Below are 27,199 nucleotides of genomic sequence, written 5' to 3' on the forward strand. Positions count from 1 at the left end.
GGTGTTTAAATAAGTAATGCCAAGTCCCATGGAGAGCCTCGTACCTCCTTCTGCACAGCAGACTCCTCAGAGGACAGCAGGGATAAAAGTCTACTATCTGCAGAATTTGGCTCTGTGTTTTAATAAATCGGTGCCTTACTCTGCCTCCTACTCTAAGCCAAGTAAAGGTAACTTAGGACACTGGCTTCTCCTCTGTTTGCCTTGCCAGCCCAATGCCGCTCACACACGGCCCAGACCCGAAGCGTGGTAGACAATCCTCTTGGAGTATAATTTAAGAGGACCATGCAACCTTGGGTCTTGGCCTAATCAAAGGCACCTCAGCTGGGAACTGTTTGAGTAATGGATCCTGGTGGGGTCTTAATCTATCTGCTAAAGGTGATGGATTTCCATTCCCATGACTCGCAGGTGAAGAAAGACATCAAAGAAAAACCAGATTCTGATGGCTGACAGGTGTGCACAGATTTCCAAGAGTCTTTCTGCAGCCCTCCCCCAACCCAAAAGACCACAAATCTCAGCTCATGACTGATGCCACATAGCCACGAAGGCAAGGTCATCATGGACAGGCCACAACAGTGCCACCCACCCCATGGCCCACAGACCCAGGATCTCTCCCACGAGCTGACCTGGGAAGAGAGTGGGGGTGGGGCAGGCATCGGTTGGTACCAGCTACTCCTCTCATCAAGACAGCTGAGGGCACCCCACACCTCTAGGTGGAGGGGGTGGCAAGATGGGAAGGGGCAAGCTACCCATGGACGCAGAAAGATGTGGAACTGAGGCCTTGGAGCTCAGCTGTGATGAGAGACACGCACTTTGCCCATCACAGCCTCCTTTCCAGCCCAGTCGCATCCTTAAACACAGAAACTGACAACCTGGTTTCAAAGCTGCCCTAGAGCCCTGGAGATCAGTGCCCCACGGATGTGGATGTGGGACCCCGGGGCTGGACCCCAACCAAAAGAATCCCCAAGGAATTCCATCAAGAACACAGTGCAGAAGTCCCCTGGGGTCACAAGGAAAGGAAACAGACTTCCATCTGATGCTTCAGCTCTCTGGCCTTTCCCCCTCTTCTCCCAGGAGGTGGGGAGGAAGAAGACATGACTATCATCCTCATTTTAAAAGCTGGCATGATGCAATAATCAAAACTGGACAATTTTAGGCAACAGAAATAATATCAGCAGACTTTTGCCGATTAGCAAACCATCTCATGTCTGGATAAAATCACCCCATGCCTCCAGAAGTTCCGTCCTAACACAGAACCGTATGTACAGGTTGGGGATCCCTTACTTGAAATGTGTGGGACCCAGCAATGTTTTGGACTTGGAATTTTTTTTTCTGACTCTGGACTATCTCCATATACATAATGAGTATCTTGAGGATGAAACCTAGATCTAAAATCAAAATAAATTTATCCTTCATACATACCTTACACACAGTCTGAAAGTAATTTTATAAAATATTTTTAGTGCACTTATGTTTTTTGGTTTTGTAGTACTGGGGATGGAACCCAAGAATGCTCTACTACTGAGCTACAGTCCCAGCCCTTTTTATTTTTAAATTTTGAGACAGGGTCTCATTAAACTGCCCACATTGGCCTTGAATGCAGTCCTCCTGCCTCAGCCTCCAGAATAGCTGGGATTACAGACATGCACCTGTACTATTGCTGGTGAGCCTGTGTTTAGACTATGATACATCACATGGAGTTTTCCACCTGTGGGATCATATTAAGGGCTCAAAAAAGTTTCAGATTTCGGATTTTCAGATTAGGGATGTGCAACCTGTAATAGCATTTAAGGCACCAAGGACAGTGAAGCTGCACTGGAGTGGGGTCAAATGACAAACCGGGAAGCCACATCAGTACTGATATCTCCTGAGACCAAGGCTCTGTCTTCTCCAGCGTGAAGGGCAGGGGAGGGGAGGAGAGGGGTGAGACTTCTTCTGAAAGGGGGAGGACAGGAGGCCTCCTGGGAAGCCTCCTCCGTGGGGGCAGTAGAAAGCAACTTCGGGGGTCTCCCTGGCCAATCATGAACAATTATCCACAAGCGGGACAGGGTGTGGAGGGAGTGGGAGGCAGGGCAGGGGTGTGTATGTGGGCTGTGAGAATCGCCGTGCCCTCCCCAGGTCAGCGGCATCTGGAGCGGTTTCTCTAGCAGACAGTAAAGAACTCGATTACATCCAGTTAACTGTGCTCTAAACTGATTATGCATGTGCCGAGCTAATGGATTACATTAGCAAGAGGAAAAATAACATGCAATCAATCTCCATTTACTACAGGCCACACCAGGGCCTCGAGAAAAAGTGACGACTCTTGAGCCACCTCCAAACCCCACCCCGAATCGAGGGGCTCAGGAAACCTGGGGAGAGAGGAAGACCCCGGTGACAAGAGAAGTTTTATTTTAGTCACAGAGGGAGAAACGGGCTCAGGCCCAGCACTGGAATGATAATCCTGTGTGATCCAGGAATGGGTGGGAGAGCTCCCCACCCCTGGCGGAGCCTCAAGGAACAGAGGGACATTCATTACCCAAGGACTAACAAGGCCATACTGATGACCTTTGGCTCCTGATGCAGGGAACTCTATCCTGAATCTCACTCAGAAGCTGCTCGCCCCTAGGGACCTGCCAGACAGAGGGACCTCTCCTCTGGCCTCGGGGTCTCACCTTCTACCCTGTATCCCAACACTCAGGACAGCAGTGTCCTATCCACCACCTTAACAACAACAACAACAACAAGTAATCCCAGCACTCTGGGAGGCGGAGGCAGGAGAATCACAAATTCGAGCTCACCTTAGATAACTAGCAACACGGTAAGACTTTATCTCAAAACATGATAATTTTGTTAAAAGGCTGGGGATGTAGCTCAGTGGGAAGGCTTGGGTTCGTTCCCCAGTACTGAACATACTGAAGCCAAGGAGGATAGGCAACCAGAGTTGGTAGTGGAGAAACACACAAAGCAATTACCTCCCTCATATTCCACCCCATTCCCCAAAAACACTTGACCCTAACTCTCCAGGTGTGACCCAGGGATGTAGTTTGGGGGCCTGGGGGGAACGTTACTGTCAGTGAACTTGCCCAGTTCCAGGCCCTTCAGAAGCCAGGCCTGGTACACTCACAGTCAAGACTGCCATGTGGCGGATGCAGTGCAGAGTTAGTTACCACCACGGGCATTTTATAATCTAAATGCCAATTGTTCCCTCAGATGGAAGTGGCCAGCTTCAAGCCTCCTCTAAAGGACCCTGCATCAAAGTGGCAAGCAACCTTCAATGGCCACCCTGAGTCCTTTGTACAAATTTTACTCAGTTGGGTCCTTTGGAAATTCTTTTTCCACCGGTTTTTCCATCAGGTTTTCTTGATCACATGGGCACCATCCTGTGGCCAGTTCAGACCTCCAATTTAAACTGACTGCAAAGAGAATTTTCTTCCAATGGTGGCACAAAGCTAACCCACTCCAGCAAGATTCTTGCTCACTCAAAATACAGGCGTTGGCTGCTCGGTGTCCAGACCTTCCTCAGTGCATTGTAAGTGGATGAGCAGTCACTTCCAGAACATTCTGTCCTCGCTACCTCATTCTTGCATCCTCCTTGTTCCCCTAAAATATTTTCTCATCCCTGGCACACAAGCCTCCCACCACCCTGGAAACAAGCAACTGTAAAATGAATTATAGTCACCTGGCAGAGATGAACATGGGCAAAGGATCAGAACTCTTCCTTAGGTGGAGTCTCCATCTAAAATTACCATGGGTACGGAGGGGATTGCATTAGCTCGGGATCTGAAAACACTAAACACTGGTTGGCCCAAAGATGGGAGAAACGGTGGGAAAGGAGAAAGAGACTAATAATAACAGCGAGGGAAATGGAAAGAGAAAATAAGGGAGTGGAAGGTAGGTGGAATGAGGCGGAGGAGATTTATGGCGATTTGTACCTGATTGTTCATACTAAAGCCATTATGGGATGATTAGAGAAAAAGGTGAGGCTTTAAGTCCACTGAAAATCAATAGAAACGTCTGGAGCAATCCTGCGGTGCGGTGAGAGTGAAAGGACTATTTACAGTATCCGGAGCACCTCCCTCCGTCACCACCTACCTAGAAGCTGAGAGAAGGGCTGGGGCAGGGGCTTGAGAGCAGGGGTGGAAAGGAAAGAAGGGGTCAGCGGGCAGAGGGGAGGAGGAGGATAGGAGAGACCTGGAAACAGGGAAAGATCAGATCAGCAGAAGGAAGACAAAGAGACATAAACATAAAAGGTACAGGAACAAAGAACCAAGGGCCCCTTACTTGACCCTATTTTCCCCGACACCACGGACCTCCTTGCAGCCTGCCATATAATTTATTCCTGGTGTTTATCACCTATCTCCCCCGAAGGAAGGAAGCTCTGTGAGGTGGCGACACTGGCAGGGGTGTTGTTGTATGCCCTGATGGAAGGCACATGCCTAGAAGAGGGCCTGCCCTGCAGAAGGTGCTTGGTGTCAGCTGGATGAGCCACACCAGGGGCATCCAGGAGAAAGAAACTGAAAAGAGATATGAAGGGTGGAAAAGGAGAACAAGACCCTGAGGGAGACACAGAATCACGGAAGGTGTGGTGAGTAAGGAAAAAGCCAACTACAAAGAGAGTCAAGGTCAAAAGGGGATGGTACCCAGCTGCTATAAACTAAGTCTGCACCCCCAAACGGGGCACCCCAAAACAAGAACCTCAGCCACCAGGTGAAGCCACTGCCACATCTCGGCTTCATCGGGAGTGATGCCAACACCCCTTCAGCCTTGGGTCCCTACACAGCTGCCAGCAGGAAAATGTCAGGGACTAACGGCCCCTCCCCAGTCCTCCCCCACCCCTCAGGTACCCAAGCAACTCAGTGCAGAGACAGCGCCCGGCAGTGAGGAGCCAGCTCTTCTTACCTTGTACAGCTTCAGGCTGGCCTCGTGCCTGGAGTTGACCGTGTGCAGCCGCAGCTTCTCCAGGCTGTTCGTGTAATAGTCGCAGGCATTGCACTTGAGGTGCACGGGGTTGCCGATGGCCACACACTTGAGCCTCCACTCGTTGGCCTTGCCGCCCTCTTTGATGTGGGCCACCAGCTGGTACTTCTGCACATGCTTGTCCGTCTTGCAGTGCAGCTGGAAGTTGGCCTTGAGCTGGGTGTTGTAGCGGCAGAGCTTACACTGGTACGAGTCCCCCATCACGGCCTTCCACTCGTCCTCCGCAAGGCTGCGCTCCACGTTCATGTGCAGCCCCAGCATGTCCAGGTTGTCCGTCGTGAACTTGTTGCAGACAGCGCACTGGAAGAGCTTCAGGGACGGGTCGTTGGTCTGGATGAAGCTCTCGCCCAGGTTCATCAGCTCCTCCGACACCAGCTGCCCGCCCCCGAGGCGCATGTCTAGGGGGATCTCACCGCCCACTGTGGGGAAGGACAGAAGAGGAGCATGAGAGGACAGGCTCACAGCCCAGGAACCACCCAGCCCTCCTCCACCCTCAGCCGGGGTCCAAGGAGAACAAGGTCACGCTGCAGGTATCGCAAGGTTCTGCTAGCTGGAAAACAAACAAAGTCCACTTGAGGTGACTGAATCTTTCTTGTGAACATTCTCAGATTTGTGGAAGGCTTTGTGCTTTCCTTCTTTAGGAAAAAAAAAGCACAAAGGAAAGGTGATGATCTCAATTCCTCCCTTTTGAATGATCTCAATTCATCCCCTTTCTCGGGATCTGAGCAAAGTTAGAAACCAATATCATTCACTGGCTAAGACAAAAACTAACACTCCCAACTCCTCCAAAACTGGAAATGAGCACAGCTGCAATCTACAACACAAAGCCTCTATGGCAAATCCAAATCGGGCCCAGGATTCAATGAAGCCAGCACCAACAGAACTTTTGCAAAAAGTTCCACAGCCGCTGTCCAAGTAGTCACCAGCCACATGGGGCTAAAGAGCACTTGAAATATGGGCAGCACAACTAAGGAACTGAACTTCTAATTGTAATCAATTTAGATAGCCATGTGTAACGAGTATGCTGGACCTGTGCAGCTCTAAAGCAAAAATGTCAGTAATGATCTCTCTGCTCCACCACACCCACCCTGGTCAAAATCCGACCTGTCCACTAACCTCCCTTTTCTGAGCCTCCACACCATGTGAAATGCAGATCCACTACAGGCCAGATCACATTCTCGAGGCAGGCGGCGGAACCACTGAGTTAAATCCCCAGCCCCAGATCACATTCTCTATGTCAGTCATGGCCAGCCACACACAGAGCCACGTAAGAGCTGGTGTACCTATTGGGGTGCAGCATCTCTGGGGTGGCAGTCCAGCCTTCTCCTTGCTGACCCTCCACCAAGTGCCCAGCCCGCTGAACAGATAACCAAATGGTAGCTCTGCCCAAAAAAGGTCAAAGAGAACCAAGGTGGTATGCTTTTGGGAAACAGAATGAGATGGACAATGAACCATGAGGGTCAGCTCACAATCCCTAAAAAGGGTCTGAGAAAGACTTCTTCCCTCTCCAGCCCTGTCCTTTTTCAGTCCATCACTGCCCTGCATAAAGCAGGAATGGGCTTGCCTTCCCTGTGGGAAATTAATACAGCAAGCTCTTTTTATGTCACAAGAAAGCCTTGGAAAGACCAGCCTTCCCTCCGTTACCTAGAAGCACACCGTCACACTGAAAGTTGAGGATCAGCTTCTATTTTCTGCTTTCCCCTAATACCTGCACACTTAGGTTTGCCCCTAACCCTCAACTGATATTTAAACTTAACCTTTCACATATGGTTGGGCTGAGGGGACTTTTTTTTTTTTTTTTTTTATGAATGATTAGAATCCAAGGTAGTAGCTCATGAAAGAAAGAATTTTTTTAATGATTTTCTTATTTACACTATCCGAGGAATCGCAAGTGAAAAGTTCAGCACAGGCTCCATGATGGGCTGCTTCTGAAGTCTGTGGACAGTCTAGCAAGCCACAGAAATCTTCCGCACATGCATTCCAGAAGGCTTAGGAGGCTTCCTGCTTGTTGTCTCTCTTCCCATCTCCCCTGCTGAGAAGAGCCATAACTACAACATTCTTTTTAGGACAAGAGAGAAAACCAGAAAGAGGGGGAAAAAAAAACAAACTCCATCCCTTAGTGGGGACGAAGGGCAGGCAACATCCACAAAACATACTCGGTGTTCAGTCAAAGCAGAAACTGCCCGCAGGGTAAGACAAGGAGCAAACATATATTTGTTTCTGATGCCAACCACCTGAAGCATCAAATCTTCCCCACTTTTTAAATTTAACCTCGGCACATCAGTATTGCTCTAAAGAGAAATTCGGCTGTCACTTGCTGGATGCCTGAGTGAAAATGAGAAGTCTTCAGAACAAGCAGAGGAAATAAGTCCCTGTTCCTATTCCAAGCTCTGAAAATGAAATGCAAATCACGACAAAGCAAAGAGAGGCAAGATAAGCCACAGTGAAAGGGAAGCCAGAACTCCCATCAAGAACCATACCTCGGAGAAACTTCCAGGGCTCTGGAATCACCGGCATCCACAGAAGGATCCAATTTAGGTACAGACACCTCACCTGATGCACAGGCACTTAGCAGGGGAGCTCCTCTAACTTAAACTTAACAGGTCTCTAGTCTTGAGCTCCACCAGATATCTGGGTTTGGGATCACACCCTGGGCATGCACATCTGCTCAAAACACATCCTGAGAGATGCATTTGGATTAGACACCACAATCTAGAGCCAAAGGAAGAAGCAGGGGCGCTGGTAAGCCTCACTCAGTACCCCATGGCTGCCTGGCTACTTGGGAAACACACGGGTGTGAACCCCCACCCCCGCCGAGTGACCCCTTCCTCGGTGCTGTGCTAACCTTCAGAGTCTACAGGGATGTTTGGGAGGCTGCTCGTATGGCCTCCAGTGTGATGTACAGTCTATAAACAGCAGTGAATCCAACCACACTGTATCAGACCAAGGGGTGCCAACCCTGTCCTGAAAGTCTCCCAGAAAACAAGAACACCCACGATCAGTACCTGTTTGACAGAACTAAAGAGAAAGTTCTGTCAAAGGAAGCATAAGAACAATAACTTTGTAAGCAGGAATACATTTCACAAAAACCATTTTCCCCCTTCTGCAAAGCCTAGTATTATCTAAAAACACCTACAGCCATCTTATAAATGACCCAAAGAAAAAAATCAGCACAGCTGCAGAGAGACCAGAAAGCTCTGGCTCCTCTCATCTGCATATGTCAGTTTCTCCCGAGGTCATCCAACTTCAATTTTAAGTCCTTTGGACACTTCCTGTCCCCACAGCCACTAAGGCTTCCAGCAGAAAGCATCTATAACTCTCATCGTCTCAACAGACCTCATGGCCGAGGGAAGGCACAGGATGTCCCCAGAGGCTCACCTCATATGACAAGTCGTGGTGAGAGTGGAGACTCAAGGGCCCTTCCTGACTGATCTGGATAAGGTCCTTTTAAAGAAGAACTCTATTCTCCTTAAGAAATAAAGTGTGTTGCTTCTAGAATACAGGGATGCATCCTTCTGCTTCTTGTTTTACCTGCCTTAACACCCAGGACAGTAGGTAATACTGGGTGCAAGAGCAAAACATTTCTCCACTTCTCAATTCATGTCTTCATTACCCATGTTAAAATAAAACACCTGCCTTTCACCTAACTTGAACTCATTCATTTTCTGCATCTTCGTTCTACTCGCATGACATCTAGTTTACTCGTAAGATCTATCTCATATCTCCAGAATGGAATACTCCAATTCCTTTTGGTTTAACAACAAACAAAAAACCATCTGAGAGCAGTGATGTCCATCGCCCAGAGTGGATGGCTTACTCAGGACAATTAAGAGGATCGATCCCTATGCCTCCAAGATTAACCAGTTGGCAAAACAGTTTCAGATCATTTGGTAATAAAGGATCAACAGGTTAATATTTCAAAATGGAAAACAAGATTAAAGAGTCATGAATTCAAAGTGAAATACATACCAGGAAGAATAAACTGAATGCTTTGAAATGTTAACTTACCAGCAATAATTAGCACTGAAACATCACACAAATAAAAACCTACAAGCTGGTGAGGTTTGGCCTCCTTAGCACTGAGGTGTCCAACCTGCAGCTCATGGGCCATTTACTCTTTTTATTAAGTGTTATAATTTTTTAAAAAGTTACGTTCCTTATATATATGGGCTACATTGTACATTTTATATGCAGCCCAAGACAAATCACCTTCACTCAGTGTGGCCCAGGAAAGGCAAAAGGTTGGGTGTCCCAACCATTCCAGAATAAAGGTACTTACTCACAGTTTGTTGCCAGGAACAACTTATTTCCAGGCTAGTGACATGATACTGCTTAACTCAGGCCACTGCCACTGCTCCTAAGTTACCAGTCATGCAATACAGCCTGGGCAGCGTCCTCCTTCCAAGGCACAAAGATTGGGGTCAGGAGGAGGCCAACCATCATGCTGGTCCTCATGAAACCACCTGCAGACTTTCAGGCTAAAGCAGCTCTCATAAAAGTGGTTACGACTCTACCTACAGATCCACAGTTTTCAGCATCTAAATCCTATGTACTCTTGGTCCTACACTGGTTACTATTAAACCAAGTGGTAAAACTTGGTGGTATGACATGGTTTGGATAAGTGTCTCCCAAAGACCTATTTGTTAAAGATGTGGTCCCTAGCTTGTGGCACCGCTGGAAGGTAATAGGACCTTAAAAGATGTGGAATCTAGCTGGAAATCTGGTTGTATGTGGATGTACCCTTGAAAGGGAGACGGGGAACTGACTCCTTCTCTTCCTCTCCCTTTCACTTCCCTCCCACCAGGAGATGAGCAACTTCCCCTACCATGTGCTCCCACCATGATATACAGCCTCCTTGCAGGTGTAAAAGCAATGAGAGCAACTGGCTAGGACTGAAACCTCCCAAACTGTGAGCTAAAAGAAGCCTTTTCCCTTTATAAACTATCTCAGGTATTCGTTACCGTAAAAGAAAGCCCACCGATACCCTTAAAATATAACTCATCAGCAACAATTAGCACTGAAACACCGCATAAATACAGTCTAGAAATAGCTAACTCAACTTCTCTAAGGCACAGTTGTGTCTCATGGCAACAAAGGCTTCATTAGCCAACATCTAACTGCTATTAAAACTTGGCTTTCTTTGATAGATGAAAAATGAATAAATTGTAAAATTGTCTATCACACCACTCATTACAATGTCCCCAGGGCAATTTAATTCCCAATTAATTCCCAACTACGCTAATAACCAACAACTAATGCAAACTAAGAAAGAAAAAGACCACATCTCTTTCATCAAGATCCTCATAAATACACAGAGAACACTGAGAAATCTCTCTGGATGGGTCCCAGCTCAGCATAGAACCAGCCTTTGGTTATATGAATAAGGTCTGCTATGGTTTCAAATTCCTCTTATTGAGATGATTGTCCCTAAATTATTAAGATAATTGTCCCGATTCCTCTTATTGAGATGATTGTCCCAGCTACAGTTTCCTGTAAGTTTCAATAAATATTTAATGGAGCCCAAAAGTTTTGAGTGATTATGGTGATTTTTCAAATTGAGAAAGAGACAGAGAAAGGAGAGAATGGGAACAGAAAGGAAGGTCGACCATAAGCCAAAAACTAGAGGAAACACTTAAATTTTAATCCCAGCCCTACACAGCCGGAGTACAATCACAGCTCTGTTGAACACATAAAATCTTCCATATGTACACACACAATTGAAGAGATTCTTGAGGGAAAACATTCAATGGTAAGACACTCTGGTGTCTTACACAAATCAACTCAAACAGATAAAAACCAAGCGAATCAACAGGACCACTCCCGGCCTATTCTCCATTTTCCCCAATGACACTCCTTTCACTAGAGCAAACAAACACGCAGAAAGCCTCACCTAGAGCAGGTGTCATGGCGGTCATGGGCCCGGTGGGATCCAGCTGGAATCCACTCATCATGAACTGGGTGTCCGAGGCAGCACTGTCCATCTTCAGGTTGGGCAGGTTCATGTTCTGGGCCAGGTAGTATTGGTAGAGCTCGGCCTCGGCAGGCGAGGGCAGGCTGCCGAGCCCCAGGTGGCGGTTGTGTTGGATTTGAGTCATGTTCTGCTGTAGCAGCATCATGTTATGCATGTGCTTCTCACTGGTCATGTGGATGCGGAGGTTCCTAGCCACGTTGGTCTCATAATCACACACCTCACACCGCCACGTGGGTTTGGTTTTTGGTTTGGTGGGTGAGGGGGCCCCGCAGGAACCACTGATATTGGCTGCTGCAGCCGCCGCTGCTGCCGCCGCCGCTGCCGCTCCAGCAGTGTGGCTGAAGACTTGCTCCCCCCCTCCATTCTGCAGGTTCTGCATGTTGTTGAGATGCTTGTCGGACTGCATATGAATACTGAGGTTGCCTTTGGTAGTTGTGGAGTAGTTACACACCTCGCAGCGGAAAGGCTTGTAACCACAAGTGTAGCTCTCGCCTCGTGCCAACCGGGGGTGGGGCTGCCCACTTTTGCAGTAGACGCAGGAGCCCCCTGGCTCCGGGTGCTTCTCCTTCATGTGTGCCTCCAGCGTCTGCTGGTACTTATAGTGCCAGTTGCACTTGGGGCACTTGAGTGTCTTACACGAGTTACGAGAATGCATCATGGTCATGTGGCCGCCCAGTGAGCGGGAGGAGCCCAAGACCGTGTCACATTTGGGGCACTCTACGCCACTCCCCGAGGGGCACTCCCCAACCCCAAGCTCGCAGAGGGAGCCAGCGTGCTGGTGATGTGAGACGAAGCCCCCATCATCGCCCTCTGTGCTTTCATTTGGTTCTGGTGCTGTGGCATTGTCTTTATTGGCACTTTCATCAGCGAAGTCCAGCCTCCTGCCGCCCTCTGCCACATTGGCCCTGACGCCCTCACTGTTAAAGCTTAAACGATTCCTCCTGTTCGCACCATCAAAGACAACAAAGGAAGAAGCGGAATTAGAACTAGTAGAAGCTGTGCCCCTCGACAAGGTCTGGAGCACATTAGGCATTAAGGGGGAGTTAGAAATGCTTTGGTTTGAGAGAGCAAGGTCCTTTTTGCTGCTACCACCTGCTACTGCCCCAGACTCCTCGGAGGGCCTGTCCTCCAGCTCGTCATCCAACTCACTTGGAAAGAGTCCTTTGCAACCCTCATCTTCCTCCTCCTCCTCTTCTTCCTCCTCTTCTTCCTCCTCCTCCTCCTCTGCCTCTTCTTCCTCTTCTTCCTCCTCCGCCTCCTCCTCCTCAGCTGGCTCTGCTTTCTCAGAGAAGCAATCCGGATCGCCCGCTTCTTGCCTCTCTCCTTCAGCTGCCCCAGAGTCCTTGCCCTCTGAGGATTTGGTAGGACTGGAAGCCAGAGGCCCCAGGGGGACTGAGGTAATGGGGGTTTTCAGGACCGAGCTGGTGAGTCCGCCAAGGTTCAAGAGGGTGCTGGGGGTCAAGAGACCAGCCTGGGGCTGCTCAGGGCCGGCGGCAGAGCCGGCTGGGAGAACCTCCTCCCCTTCCATTCGAATGCCACTAAATTTACCATAAAAACTGTGTCCGGGGCCTATGAGGTTAGCTGTGGAAACTAAAGGGTGTTGAAAGTTTTTGTTTTTTGGTTCCAGAAAACTTACAAGGGGTTCCTTGTCTTTGCCAATCCCTTGGATGATAGCGGAGATGTTCTTATTGCTAAGAATTTTCCGCTCGTCTTCACTCAGGGTCATTCGATGGTCGTGTACCGCGTGGGTCACAAACGAACGGACGTACCCGAAGGAGAGTTTGCACAAGAAACACATCAGGATGGGCTTCCTCTTGCCGTAGAGCACAAAGCCATCGAATTTGGACAGGTCCACATTGTTGGGAACATCTTTGGATACACAGGAGCTTTTGGCAGAACCGTCGCTGTTCAGGTAATCCTTGTTGCTTTTGTGTCGCACGTCAAAAACGCGGAAGCTGTGCAGGACGGGGCTGAGCCCCGCCAGGGCTGAGGTATTCGGGAAGGCCTGGTCTGAGCCCTCAAACCATTTCCCGAAGGATGAGGCTATGTGGAAAGTGTTGATAATCTGCGGGTAGACGGGTGCAGCACACGAAGGGTCCCCTTGTTTGCCCCCCGCACCGGGGAGCGAGTTCAGGAAGAGCGAGGGGAGAGGCCCGCTGCCACTGCCACACGCGGCCCCGCTCTGGGTCAGCTGGCTCAGGCTCTCCACGATGTACGCGGAGCCGTCGGGCTGGTAGACGATCTCCCCAGCCAGGTTCTCCACGTCGCTCTCCTCCTCGCCCTCCTCACTGGTGTCGCTGGCGCTCTCCTCTCGCAGGGGCGGTGGGGGGCGTGCGCCGGGGCAGTGGTGCTCCATGTAGGTCTGGAGGCTGGCGAAGGAGGCCGAGCACTCGTTGCAGCTGACCTCCTTGCCGGCGGGCTCGGCGGGGGGCCCGGCCAAGGGGGCGCTGCTGTCCGCCAGGCGCTCACTGAAGGGGGCCCTCAGGCTGTCCAGGGGCCCGTGGCTCTCGCCTGTGGGCTGCTCCATGCTACTGGGTTTGTCGGGGAGGCGGGTGCTGTTGAGTTCAGTCCATTGCCGGTGCTGAGGGATACCACACCCATCGTCCTTCCCCGAGACGACGGGCGAGTCACAGCCTTCCATGGTGAGGCCTGCGCGGAGCTTTCATTGCACCCAGTACGGATCGGACCTGAAGGGCAGAGGCAAGGGGGGAGGAGGGAGAGAGGGGAAAGAGAGAGAGAAAGGAAAGAGGTTAGGAGGGCCGAGGCTAAGGTCCCGCGCAAGGAGCGCTCTAAGATGCTTCTGTCCACACCCACAACACAGAGCCCGGGGCAGAGCGCAGGCCTAGGCCTGGGCCTGTGGCCGTGCGGAGCAGCACCGAGGGCGGCAGTGTCTGAGGGCATCACAGCCGGGTCCAAACACAAGCAGCAGGCCTGGAGAAGGGGAACTGGGAGCATGCCTCTCTGACTTCACACTGCCAGCTGCTCTATCCCTGCAGACCAGTTTGAATTTCCATTCTCTGCCAGGGCAGCCTGGCTCAATGGCAGAGCCAGGGGGAGCAGGGCTGTTACTTCTCTGGTCCCAATCAGGTCACAGCATCGAGGCCCCACAGCACACCCCTGGCTTATCATGCTGTCTACGGGGCAGAGCAAGACCAGGAGGGACAAGAGGAAGAAAGTTCGGCACTCTCAGGAAAAAGATGAAAAACTAGGATATGCTTGCTGATGTGGGGTAATCGCTATAATTGCTTTTATTGGCCACGTGTCTAGTTTGAGAAGTTCAGAGGTCTGTGAGGCTCAGAGGACAGGAGTGCAGGCCTGGACACCCTTTCCACAGTCCCTAAGAGGGCCAATGCTGGTAACCCTCCTCTCCAGGTCTCCAGCATCAATCACATGTTCCAAGCAGTAAAATTGGGAAGTTAAACCTCAAAATAAGCCTAACACCAGCCCAATCACCAAACAGAAGAGAAGACAGGTCCCTAAATTCCCATGTCCTCTGCCTTGACCTGGAGAAACCCCTTGCCTGAGACTAGGCTGACTGCGGACAAACATTATGCAGATGTAAAGCATGAGCTTGATATTTCCAGGAAGAAGAGACCAGACTCTGGATCGGCCAGCTCCCCCTCTAGCAGCTCCCGCCTCGCCCCGTCTGGAGGGAGCCCATTCACCACGTGCTTGGTGGGTTTTGCTATCAAGGATCTCAGCGCAAGCCAAGACAGCAGCTGTGCTCAGGGAGCCCCGGTTCCGCACCTGCTTCTTAGTTATTAGTTGCTACCCAAGCAGCTGTCCTGCAGCCCTGGGGCTTTTCCGTTTCCGACTCCAAAGTGCCACTGAGCTGAACTTGCCCTCTGAGACCTTGTGTCCCTGGGGAAGGCAGCATCAGATCACCAGCCACCTGGCTCCTGTGGCAACATCATCACAGGGCCCTTTCTTCCGTCCCGGTGCTGCCCCTACAGGGAACTCAGCACCTCGTAGGCCCTGATTTTTCCTTGGCAGATCCCTGGCCATTCTTCCCTGGCTCCTCCTTCCAGGAGAACACTTGGCAGCGTCTCCACCCACCACTCATTCATACACAGCAGATGAAGGTTTTGGCTGTTTGGTCTCCCTCCAGCCCCCACACCCCTCATCTTCTCATTCTTTGTTTCATTTCTCCATTCTTGACTACACAGTGAACCAACAGCTCCCCCTCGGGAAAAGATGGAGAAGACAGGTTTACCAGAAGTCTCAGGAGAAATAACTTTTTGGAAGAACGTGCCATGATTTGTTTAAAACGCACATGCACACAATCATCTTTCAATCTGTAATCTCAGACTCCGTGACAACAAAGTTTTGTGTGCATCAGAAAAGACATGTTCGTTTGAAACAGACATGACTATGCTAACCCAAACCCAACAGCAAAAGCAGTGGGACTTCTTGCAAGGCCAAGGCTTAGGTGGGATACAGATGAGAATCCAGAGCGGCTTTTCATAAGGATGCTTCTGATTGGCCAAATGACATGTGACTGACAGCTCAGGCCACAAAGGTTGGCAGGCCTGAAGGGGCGGGAGGGTTAACAGCCCGATTGTAAAATCAATGTCATAAATGCTTGGTAAGTTACAGGAACATGCAGGAAGGGGAGGCCACGATTGATAAAGGAGAACAGCTTTGATGCTGCACCAGGGACTTGTTTATCGACAGCAAAGCCAATCTCCTCTCCAGCCTGGGCTGGGCCAGAGAAACCTGCAAGCGTTTACCAATTAATTGGTGGGCTTTTCTTGCTCTGCTCTCTCCTTCCTCCTCCTCTTCGACAAACTATCCAGCTAAATGGCCGGGCCTTTAAAAAACTCCCTAACTTTGTTTTCTACTCCAAAACAGGTGTCAAGAAATGACATCGTGACTACCTGTGAGAGACAGATGACTCTGGGGTGGTAACAGTAGGAACCACTCACTGGCAGCAGGTAATCACCTATTAAGATGCGGGGAGGTGGGGGTGGGGATTTAGCTCAATGGTTTCGCCACCTGTTGTACAAGCACAAGGACTGGAGTTTGAGCCCCGGTACCAAAAAACAAAAAAGAATATTAAGATGCAGGGGGAAAAGGACCCCATTTCCAGATCCAAACTGCCTGCTCTGGGCTTTCTTTCCATGTACACTGGCCGTGCTGACAGCAGAACCTTTGACAACTTTGCCAATCAGCAAAGTGTGGTTCGTGGACGAATAACCTTGTCCTCACCACAGAGCTTGTGAGAAATGCAGTTTCGCAGCACCTCCCCACTCCATCACAATCTGCATTTTTACCTCATCCCCAGGTAACCTGAACCACAGCTTGAGACACTCTCTGCTTCACATCTTTACTGAGTGGCACCTGTACTGCTAGGTAACCTGGGAAAGATGGCTTTATCCCTACCCCCAGCTACCCCAAGGAGGTGCAGAAATAATGACAGACAGGGGGGACTGGAGCAGTGACATGAAATCTCTTCATCCTGCCTAGTCTTGCCGCTCAAGGACCTCGGGGCATCCACCACTCTCCCACCCAGTCAGCCAGCCGTGGCGCTCCCTCTGTTTATCAGCCAGTCAATAAGAAAAAGGTAGTCCTTACTTAAGGAGGCAGAAGTCAACTCGGCAGGTCGATCAGCACTCTGTCTGTAAACATGGTTTCCCGTAAAATCAATGATCTTCAGTTACAGAGGGCAGCCTGGGAACCAAGTGGGTCCCCACACGCCGAGCTTTCATAGGCAGCCCCTCGGCCGGCTGCACACACCTCTCCCGGCCCCCGCTCCATGCCGGGACCCCACCCCTCACAGACCTCGACCCCTCCTGCAGCCTGCTTCTCCTTCCACTGCTTACACTCACAAATTCCCTTCAATGACTAGTACAGCTCACAACCTCCAGCATTATACTCGAATGTGGTATTTTTATTTAAGAATTCAGCTAGATTTTAATAGAGCACATTTCTCCAATGACAAAGTTCAAGTGAAGATATAGGAGTGACCTCCATAGCAATCCTTCTCGTGGGTGCTCTTCTTCTTCAAGTTGAAATCTGCCATCTGAGAAGCAATCTTGTACAGAAAATTCTATCGCCTTCATCGAAAACCCCCTACCTGTGTTCATCTTCCAAAGTTAGTCTCATCCCTCGTAGCCCACTGAATCTTTACAAATATTAGCCTCTACTTTTCAGATATTGCTTAGAAGGATAAAGTCCATGTTAGCTGGGCATAGTGGCACACACCTGTGATCCCAGTACTTGGGAGGCTGAGTCAGAAGGATCTCGAGTTCAAGGCCTTATTGGCCTACACGGGAAAACCCTGTCTCAAAAAACAAAACAAAAAATTCCTGTGTTGCCCTGTGGGTCCCCATCAGGCAAAGCATCTGTCTCCCTCTGTAAACTAAAGAGATGTGCTGTGAAAGTCTGATGGTACTCCTTGAAGGAGACAGGGCTAGGTAAAACCCAACAGTTCCGGGAAGGGCTGGGAGGGGTGTACTTATGAGGAAGGGGAGAGGGCTCCCGCTGTTGCTCCAGCTCTCAGAGAATTAAACATGAACAGTCCCACTGTGTAATTTTAAATTGTTAATTAGCGCAGGGTTAATTAGGTGGTCCTTTCACAAGGGGCTGTTTGGCAGAAAACCAAGAAGGGAAACAAAGGGGAAGGAAAGAAAAACAAAGACAGAATAGAGACAGCGAGAGAAACTGTTGCCTCCATGAATAACCCATGGGGTGGGCATCCCAGGAGACCTCAGCCTGGGACGCCTGTTTCTCGGGGTGCTCCCGGCCGCCCCAGGGAGAAGCAGCAAGCGCAGCCTTCCTGCAGGCAGCCAGGCGGAACACAGGCCCTTGACTCAGCAATTTCTCCATTCCAGGGATTTAGCCTAAGGAAACAACCCAGAGGATCCATGGAGATGTAAGATTATTCATCACAATGTTCATAAGAGAAAAAAAAATTGAAACTGGAAATAATCAGGCAAAAACACACTCTGAACAACTCATCGCGCACAGAGTTCCATATACTGTTATACAAATACTTTAAGGAAACTATCCAGGCCTGGGAAAATGACCAGATTTTAAATGAAGCACCTATAGGTCCATGTACTAAATAGAAGACTTTTATATCAAAAATTTTATGATGGTAATTTCTAGGGAATAAGGATATAGGTGACTTCATTTTTTCTCCCCAAAGCTTTTTAAAGTTGAAGCCCTTAAACTTCTAGAAGCCATCACTTAATGAGCCAGGCACTGTGCTACAGCCGATGGGAACAACATCACTTCTAGGAGACAGGTGCTGTTTTCATCCCCATTTTAAAGATGGGAAAGCTGAGGCTCCACATTCTAAATGGCAAAGCCAGGCGGTGTGGCTTTGGAGTCTGTACTTTTAGCCACTCTGTTTTTCTTTAATGTCCATTTCTCAAACAAAACAATATCCAACATTTGCATTCGATGCCCCCCCACCCCTGTGCTAGGTATTAAACCATTAAGCTATCAGTCTCTGTATTCAATCTTTCTGCACTAGAGAGGCTGTCCTAAAATCAGGGGCTACCAGATTATTTTAAAAGATCGCTGCTTCCCCCCCCCCACAATGCTCTTTCCTTGCTTGGGAGCGACACAGGGGGAGAGCTCAAAATGGCCTTCTTCACTTAAATGTCTCCAGACAGGCAGAAGGAGAAAAAGCCGGTAGGAGAAGCTGCAGCAGAAAACTGCAAAATGGGCCCCACATTCTGATTTTTCTAAAAAAGGAAGGAAGAAAGGCACATTCTAGAAACTAAAGATCAGGAAAGGTATTCATTCATTCAATACAGTATTTACTGTACACCTACTATGTGTCAGATCCTAGCAACTACAATGATAACCAGGTTTCATCTTACAGCCTCGGGGAGGAACCACAGGCAAACAAGTATAACAATATTAAGTGATAAAAACACTCAGAAGTAACAAAAAGTCAGGGAGAAAAGCGATATGTGAATACACATCATTTTGGATAAAGTAATGTTATTAAAGTTAAAGGAATATGCTATAGATGATACATTGCAAGTATTTTCTAGGTTTAGAACAGATTCAGCTATTGCTGGAAAAGTATTTTAGTGGAGGAGGGTGATCCTGAGGAATTAGCTGTAACTCCAGTAAGAAAACTCACATAAAATATACTGAAAAACAGCCTCACTTTGGCTCACTGATCTGAAAAAATTAAAGACTTTTTTCAGAAAAATAAGGTATGCCAAAATGTGTCATTTCTTTATATTCAGAATAAGAAAACACTGTTTTCGAATAAAGTCAGGCCAGTTTTATAGCTGGTTGATAACACTGCCGAAAGTACCAACTTAGGTCAGTGTCCAGTGACATGCCACAGACCTGTCTTGTCTCATTCTGTTCACTGAAACCAGTAACCCGAGGAATGAGAGCAAGCATACACATCCGTGTGCACAGCACAGAAAATCAACAAGAACAACTAATACGGTACATGAGGGAATCAAGACTGAAGGAAAAGAAAAAACCCTCAGCCAGTTGAAAGAAAAGGCCCAAACAAGACAAAATTTTAGAAAGAGAAATACAAAGCTCTGCGTTTAAGTTCAGCCAATCAGCTAAATCAAAGTATGCAGGCTCTACATTAACAGCAGTTCATGCCAAAAAATAAACAAACAGACCTGGGGGTTTTACTTGACTGTAAATTCAGTGGAGACCCCAGGAGGGTGCAGCAACAGGAGCGCTCTATACCTGCTGGAACTCAGCAGGTTCGCAGCTCTATCGTTCTCTCTGGCTGCACGAAGAACATTCTGATCCACTCTGGGGACTTGTGGAGGAGGGAGACTGGCAAAGGGGAGCACGGTGGGAGAATGCATCACTCAAGGGCACAGAGAAGAGACAGCCCACTGAACTGTATGAAACCCTGCCTGCCACACAGGAGGAGGATTCGCGTGTCTTCTACCTTGCTTCAGGGTAGAACTAGGAGGAATGAGGGGAATTTGTAAGGAATTAAAGTTTGGTTTAATATAAATGAAAATCTTTCTCAAGATTATCAAAGTTTCCAAATAGAATGTTTCCACTGTGAAATACTCTCCTCTCTGGATTTGCAAATGGAGAAGGGGATGTTACTGTGGTCAGGAGGTTCTATCAGACAGCCTTTGAACAGTGGAGATTCTTTTCATTCCTGAGTAATCGATCTGGTTACTTTGCCAGCATGAACTGTCTCTGTCTTTCATATGTGGCCACAGACAGCAATGTGGGGGTCACCACCCTGCTGTGATTGGTCATTTGTTGACCTAACTGTCTAGGCTGTGAGCAACACAAGAATAGGTTCCATGTGTCATTCATCTCTGCACCCTCTACATCCAAGATGTAATAGGTGCTTAATAAAATGATGGGGGAAACTAAGGTCATGAGAGAAAGAGTACTTTGAGAGGAAAAAAGATATCCCTGAACCTCATCTGTCCCACAGTTTAAGAAGGCCCAACATAATCACTTGTAGTCAATAGAACCAGAGGTCCTTAAAGAAATGGCCAATTCTTGGGCTGGAGCAGAAAGAGTGTAAGATGAGCCTAGAGCATCTATCGTGTGCTCAAAGAGTAAGGCCTGACCAAGGACACAGGATGGGGCTGGTGGAGCACCACGGGCCCCACTGGGCACAATTTGAACAAGAAAAATAAGAGTAAAGGGTTACAACCCAACACATAAAATAACCAGTAAGAAAAAAAAGAAAATAAGGGCTGGAAACATAATTCAGTAGTGGGGCTCTTGCCTAACATATGAAAAGCCCTGGGTTCAATCTCCAGTGTAAGAAAGTCCGGGACAGGCGAGGGATTTAGCTCAGTGGCACCGCACCTGCCTCGAAAGCACAAGGTCCTGAGTTTGATTTCCGGTACAGAAAAACAAAGTAGAAAGTAGAAGAACAAAGGAAGGAGGAGGGGGGAAAAGAGTAAGGCAAGGAAGAAAACTGAAGGAAGAGGACACAGAGAGGAGGGGGCGGAGAGAAAGAGGGAAAGAGAAAGAGAAGAAAAAACAGAAAGGAAAGATGTGTGAAGAGAAAAAAATGTTCTTACTTAAGGTACAAACCCAATGAATAGATGTAAAATCAATTTTAGATTTAGAAAATCACTTTGGTATCCATCATCACAATCATAATCCATTTGGGTAAGAACCAATGGATACTGAAATTAATACATGCAAGTTTCTACACTTTCAAAGCATCTCCCCAATGACACTTATTAATTACAGAAGGAAAAACGGCAACTTTTCAGGGGAGAATCTTGACGAACACCACCTTAATAAGTGATCAAAGTTCACATGACCAGCAATAAGGCAAGAGACATCATGTGCCTCCTGATAGGATACACTGAGAAGAACACAACAACCCATTGCTTGGCATTCCTGCCAAAAAAAAAAGCAAATCCTAAATCTAATCAAGAAAGAACATCAGACAAATCCAAACTGAGCAAAGTCTGCAAAATCTCCTATGCTCTTTAGAAATGTCAGCATCACGAAACAAGACAGACTGAAAAACTGTTTAAAGAAAACTAGGGAGACATGACGTATAATCCTAACACATAATCTGGGACTTCCTTTCCCTATAAAGGACATAATTGGAACAACTGGGAAAATCTGAGTAAGATCTGTAGATGGACTAAAAGTAATGTATGAATGTTAATTAATTTTGATTATGGTGTCCTTACATAATGGAATGTCTTTGGGATTTTCTGGGTTTTGTTTGTTTTTTTGAGACAGGGTCTCACTATGTAATCTAGCCTGGCCTTGAACTCTCAGCAACACTCCTGCCTCAGCCCTCTGAGTCCTGAGATCTTAGGTATGCACCACCACGCCCAACATCTGTGTTTTTTGAGCCACTCCAGCATATTTAGAGGTAAAAGGTCATGATGCCTTAGCTTTCAAATGGCATATGGAGAAATGAATGTGAGACAACGTTAACACAGCAGGGTCTAGATGCAGGGGAGAATTCTTTGTTCTACTTTTTACAACTTTCTCGTACACCTAAAATAGGGTCAAAAGAAAAAAACTGCCCAGAATAGAACTCCACATAGTGAGCCTCCAAAAATCCCTATGAACAGTCCACCGCCCTGTTAGGTATCTATCTCCTTAGCTCTATTGGAAATTCATTCCTGGCACAGCTTCATTAAGAGGAGGAGGTGTGGACAGACAAGAAAACAGGTCTTCTCTCCCCGAAGCTGAGAGACTTCTAGGTAAAGTTCCCTGGTTGGAGAAGACAAATAAATGACCAATCTAACTTGGGCAGAATTTCAAGTAATATGCACTGAGCCATTTACTCAAAACACCCATGGTCCTAGCTTCAGACAGATTTCCCTAACTTAGTGAAAAGAGTTCTAAATAAAAGGACAAGGGCTTCTATTAGAGGAGTACCCCAGCAGCCTACAGCAAGTGACCACTGCCAAGTCCAGACTAAAACACAGTAGAAAGAAAAATATACAACAATGAATAAACTATACCCTCAATAATCCCACCTCCTCAAAAAAAAAAAAAAGAAATCAAAGGCAACCCACATTCTAAGATAAGTAGAAAGCTCATTCAAGGGGCAACAAAACAGTACCCACATCTGTTTAGCTTGGAATCCACAGAAGAACCCTATCCAATTTCATTCAGTGCTTTATACAATAACAGTGTTTGTGTATAGCTGCTACATATAAGTCAGTAAGTGTTAAGCCATAAATAGGTGAGATTCCATCTGCTAGGGTACAATTTCCCAGCAGCCTGGAGAAAGATTCTGTAAGTGTGGCCGGGTCAGAGAACACATGTGCTTGAACAGGTTCCCCCTGCTGCCAGAGGTCCACTGCCCAGAAGGCCCAGAGAACCATCCAGGTCCTGGGCTTCATGTTTGCTAATAAGTGCCTCGCACTATTTCCAGTGTGAACATACATCAGCCTGGAAGTGAAAACTGCTTGCTCGCCCCATTCTGCAGGGAACCCACAAACACCGCGATATTCTGGTTACAGCAGGGTCTCGCAGGGGAAAGAAGGCAGGTCCGGGACCAGGAACTCAGCCTGAAAGAAGCTAGTATTTCAAGGAATTAAAAAGAAATGTTTAACTATATAGAGAGATTTTAAAAACAAGGCAAACCAGCTATGACTCTCCGCCTTGTTCTAAAGATAGATTTGGGGCAAATTCAGTCAGCTCTCCAGGATTTGTTCCCCAACACTTAGGTACTTACTTAGACATCTAGCCTAAGTCACCTGGAGGGGCCTCAGTCACAGCACCTTTGCCGGCCACTGGCCTGAATGGTGCTCCTGACCTGGATTTAATACCAGAAAGCACTGATCCCCTCCAGATCCAAAGCAGTCCCTCAAGTCACCAAACACAGTAGCTTCAAGTCACATCAATGGCCCCTCCTACTAGACAGACACGCAGCCCACACACCCTGGGGCATCCCTATCCCTAGGGGCTTCCCCCTATCCTATCCCTATCATTTGTCCCCTAGGGCATTCCTGGCTAAACCATACAGCTCTCCAGACTAACAGTAACCAACACTTTAAAAATGCTTCTTTCCTAGCACCCAAAATTTTTCAGTGTCCTCCCAGTTTCCTCACAAGTCCCTCTTAAAAGACTCCACTTCTGATCTCTCCTTTCTTGCAAGTGGGCAAAAGCTAGCAGGCAGTGTAAAAACATGCCATCTGGCCCATTACAGTTTCAATCTGGCATCTCATGGTGTCGAGTTTATTTAAATAACTTCCCTTGATTAAAGTAGTGTGAGTTTATTATTTAAAAACTGTAGATATGTATAACAAAACTCAAAAGCTAAAGTAAAAATCACCTGAAATTCCATCAACCAGAGAGCTACAGAACCACCAACAGAAGACAGTTTCTCCGGGCTTTTTCCTCTGCATGTCTAAAGTTACAGATTTTCTTTACAAGCCTCAAATTACACAGCTCCTAAAGGCTACCCTTTTAATTTATTGTGCAGTTTTTTCCCTGTGACTTTAAATATTAAGTTAGAACCACTGGCTACATAGATACTGCATCCTATGGACAAGGCATAATTTCACTAAATGGTATTACTAGACATTTTAAAACTTCTCAACATTTTGCTATTACAGTGGACCCTTGACTTACGAACTCAATTTATTCTCGAGGGTTGGTTATAACTTAAATTGGTCAACTGAAGGCTCAGGCTCCTCTACACAGCCTTCAAAGTCTCTCTCCCATGTACAGGCAGATCTCAGTGTCCTTAGAGAGATATTGGCCCAGGATTTCTCAGTTAACCTGACACAGGAAAGGATGTTGTCATGTTCCTTCCAGAACTTTTTAAGGGCTCAATCTGTATCTGAGACCATCTGGAACCACAAGACTTGTGTCAGTCGTAAGTTAAAATTAAAATTCCAGTCGTAACCCAAGTTGTTTGTGTGTCAGGTCAGTTGTAGCTCAAGGGTCCACTGTAATTCTATCACACATGCCCATGAATTTCTGTATGCACAAAGGAACAAAATAAGAAAAGTAAGTAACAGTTCTTTTACTGTCCACTAAGTAGGACTAGACTTGGTTCTACGTACTTTTTTGAATACATCGTCTCATTTGATCCTTGCAACAGCCTATTTTACAGATGAAGACACAGGCTTAGAGGGTTAAGTACAAGCTGTGCACTGGTTTAGTCAGCCTTTGAAGCCAAGTAAGCCTCCCTGACTACTCTGAACCCTAGCTCTTACACACTGCATCTCGTCTCTATTTCCTCAGGATACATTTCTGGGAGCAGAACTGCTGGCTCAAAAGTGAAGAACATTTATGACCCTGGCACGTACCAGCCTGTCCTCCAAGAAAGCCCTTCCAACTACCATTTGCAATAGTACATAAGCATTAATTTTCCTGTACCTTCAACAGTGGATATTTATTTGTTAAGATTTTTATATGTCCATTTGGCAGATAGGAAATGGCAGCTTGTTTTAACTTACATTGTCTGCTAGTCAGACAGAATCCATCTGCAGCTATCTGTGAATTGCCTGGGATTTCTATGGCGGGGATACTGTCTTTTCCTGAGTGATGAATCAGAGGGCTTTATGGGATTTTACTGGCAATCCCTGCCCCCTGACTCTTTGCCACCAGCCACTCTCCCGTGAGCTCCTGGACCAGACAGAGTCCCAGCTACTCACATTGCAGCTCCCTCCACCCTCCTTCAGATCTCAACTCCTTCCAACACTGGACTCTGCCCCCTGCCTCCCTTCCTCAACAGCACTCTTTCTAACCTCTGGGGAGTTCCTCCTCCCTGGTGTGATGATAAAGGACTACAGTGCACCAATAATTTTTGTGCTTCTCATGTGCAGTGAAACTAACTGTGGAGTGTAATGAAAATACACATAGATGTCGGGCCCCACCTGGAGGACAGGATCAGGTGCTCTGGAGGCACAGGCTGGGCATCTGCTTCAGGTGGGCTAGAAGACCCTACCCCAAGCTGCAGTCTTCTCTCCAAGACCCTCTGTGTCCTCCTAGTCTTGGCCAATGGCTTCTCCTCATCCGTGTCCATCTCCAATCTCCCTTGTACTCCAAACTTCCAACCAACACTGGGCATGTAGCTCAGTGGTAGAGCATTTGCCTAGCATGCGTGAGGTCCTGCCTGCCCCAGCACCATACTCACACACAAAAGCAACTGCTGACCACCACCCCTCGAAATCTCTCCACTTCTCTGACATACTTTTCCAGCTCTCCTCCTCCTTCTCTGGTCTCCACACTGCCTGCCCTCTTCCCATTCCTACAGCTCTCCAGGATACACTTACCCACTTACTGTATTTGATAAAATTCACTACCATTGCAACCCTCAGAAATCCCTCTTCGTAGTTCGCCTATAGTATTTAAGTATCATCATACTTTTTCCCCTTGGCTCTCTGCTCTTAACTCTGTGCATCATCTACCTTACCTACTTCTGTGGTTTCAATTACTGAAATTATGAATTGACTCCCAAAACAAAAATTTCCATTCTGGACTTACCACTTGAATATGCATCTCCCTACTTTCAGGAGACCACAAGATGTCTGTAAGTGGCTAGCTTTCCAACACTCAAAATTCAGCCTGGCTCAACGTGTCCAAAGGGAACTGCCCCTCACTGCCTTAATCTCTCTGGAAGGAACTTTCAATTGTAGAAAACAGAAAGAAAAAAGCAATTTAGACTTACAATGATGTGTTTATCAGCTAACTTCCCTATCCAAGAACCAGCTTCCAAAATAGTCAAACTTAAACTCTCTGGACTGGTTTTCAAGTACTCTAAGATCTATCACCACTGGATAGCAGTCTTTCTTAGTCGTGGAGTAATCCCAAGACCCACCCCCCACCCCGCACCCAGGGCAGGGCCTGAAACTGAGTATAATACCAAACCCTAGAATTTAAGGCCTTTTTCATCTTAACAAAGCACTTACTCTCACACTGTGGCTGTAACTTTTGCATTCGGAGGTGTGACAGCAAAACTTGTGTGAATTTCTTTTCCCTTCTTCACAATCTCATGGGTGGAAATTTCGTTCTCACCACAGATCTTAGCAACCTCAACCTACAGATTTTTTTTTTCTTTCCTTTAACTCAAGAATTTTTGCCTTTTTATTTAAAGGAGGTACTTTAAAGCTTTTCTCTGGAATATTCAAGTTGCCAGCATTACTACTCTTGTGCTTTGGGGCTATTATTAAGTAAAATAAGGGTTACACACAAGCACTGCAATACCTTGATAATCGATTAGATAGGTGGAAAGACTACTCAGTGATGAACAGGTAGACAGCGCATACAGCATGGATACCTTAGACAAGGAGATGACTCATGTCCCCGATGGGATGGACTGATACGGCGGGAGATTTCACACTATTCAGAACAGCATGCGATTTAAACTTATAAGTTATTTACTTCTGGAAAATAATCTATTTAATGTTTCAGGTCACCACTGGCCTCAGGTAACTGAAACTACAAAGAAAAACTATAGCTAAGTTTTGGGACTTAACGTGCTATTCAATCATCTGTTTCATTTCTCTCCTCCTCATCATCTTCCTGCTCTTACGTGTTCTGGACTCTATTTCTGCAGCCCCAGACTCTTCGAATGTTCTTTCTCTTCCTCAACTAATTTATCCAAATTTGAGACCTCCTTTAAGAAGCATAAGCTTACATTTACCTTAGGCAATGAAATCCTCTGCTGGGAGAGAACCCAGGGCCATGTGCACGCTAGGCAAACACTACCACTGAGCCATCACGTTCACAAAAATCTGTCTCCTCTCTATATGCCTCATAATGTCCAGCATACTGTTTGTCATTAAAACAATCTCTCTTGTTTCATCTTGGTGGCTTTTAGCTCTACAACTTCGCTGTAAGCTGCCTGAGGGCAAA

General features: G+C 47.4%; 1 protein-coding gene across 8 annotated transcripts in view; it reads right to left on the reverse strand.

Moving 5' to 3' along the window:
• Positions 1-27,199, reverse strand: part of Zfhx3 (zinc finger homeobox 3) — a 246,104-nt gene that overhangs the window by 145,743 nt on the left and 73,162 nt on the right. For 6 of the 8 annotated variants that reach the window (XM_087204819.1, XM_087204836.1, XM_087204814.1 and 3 more), the window contains 2 exons: positions 10,847-13,614; positions 4,879-5,375 (listed from right to left, as the gene is read on the reverse strand). In XM_087204819.1, coding sequence (XP_087060945.1) covers positions 4,879-5,375; positions 10,847-13,568 — 3,219 coding nt within the window. In that variant the 5' untranslated portion in view covers positions 13,569-13,614. The remainder of the gene's footprint in view (positions 1-4,878; positions 5,376-10,846; positions 13,615-27,199) is intronic. The other 2 variants (XM_087204839.1, XM_087204840.1) reach the window with 1 other exon arrangement.

The sequence above is a fragment of the Heterocephalus glaber genome, unplaced genomic scaffold (assembly GCF_053883595.1).
Source record: "Heterocephalus glaber isolate CG9 unplaced genomic scaffold, H.glaber_assembly_v1.0 deba00000071, whole genome shotgun sequence".
NCBI classification, from domain to species: domain Eukaryota; kingdom Metazoa; phylum Chordata; class Mammalia; order Rodentia; family Bathyergidae; genus Heterocephalus; species Heterocephalus glaber.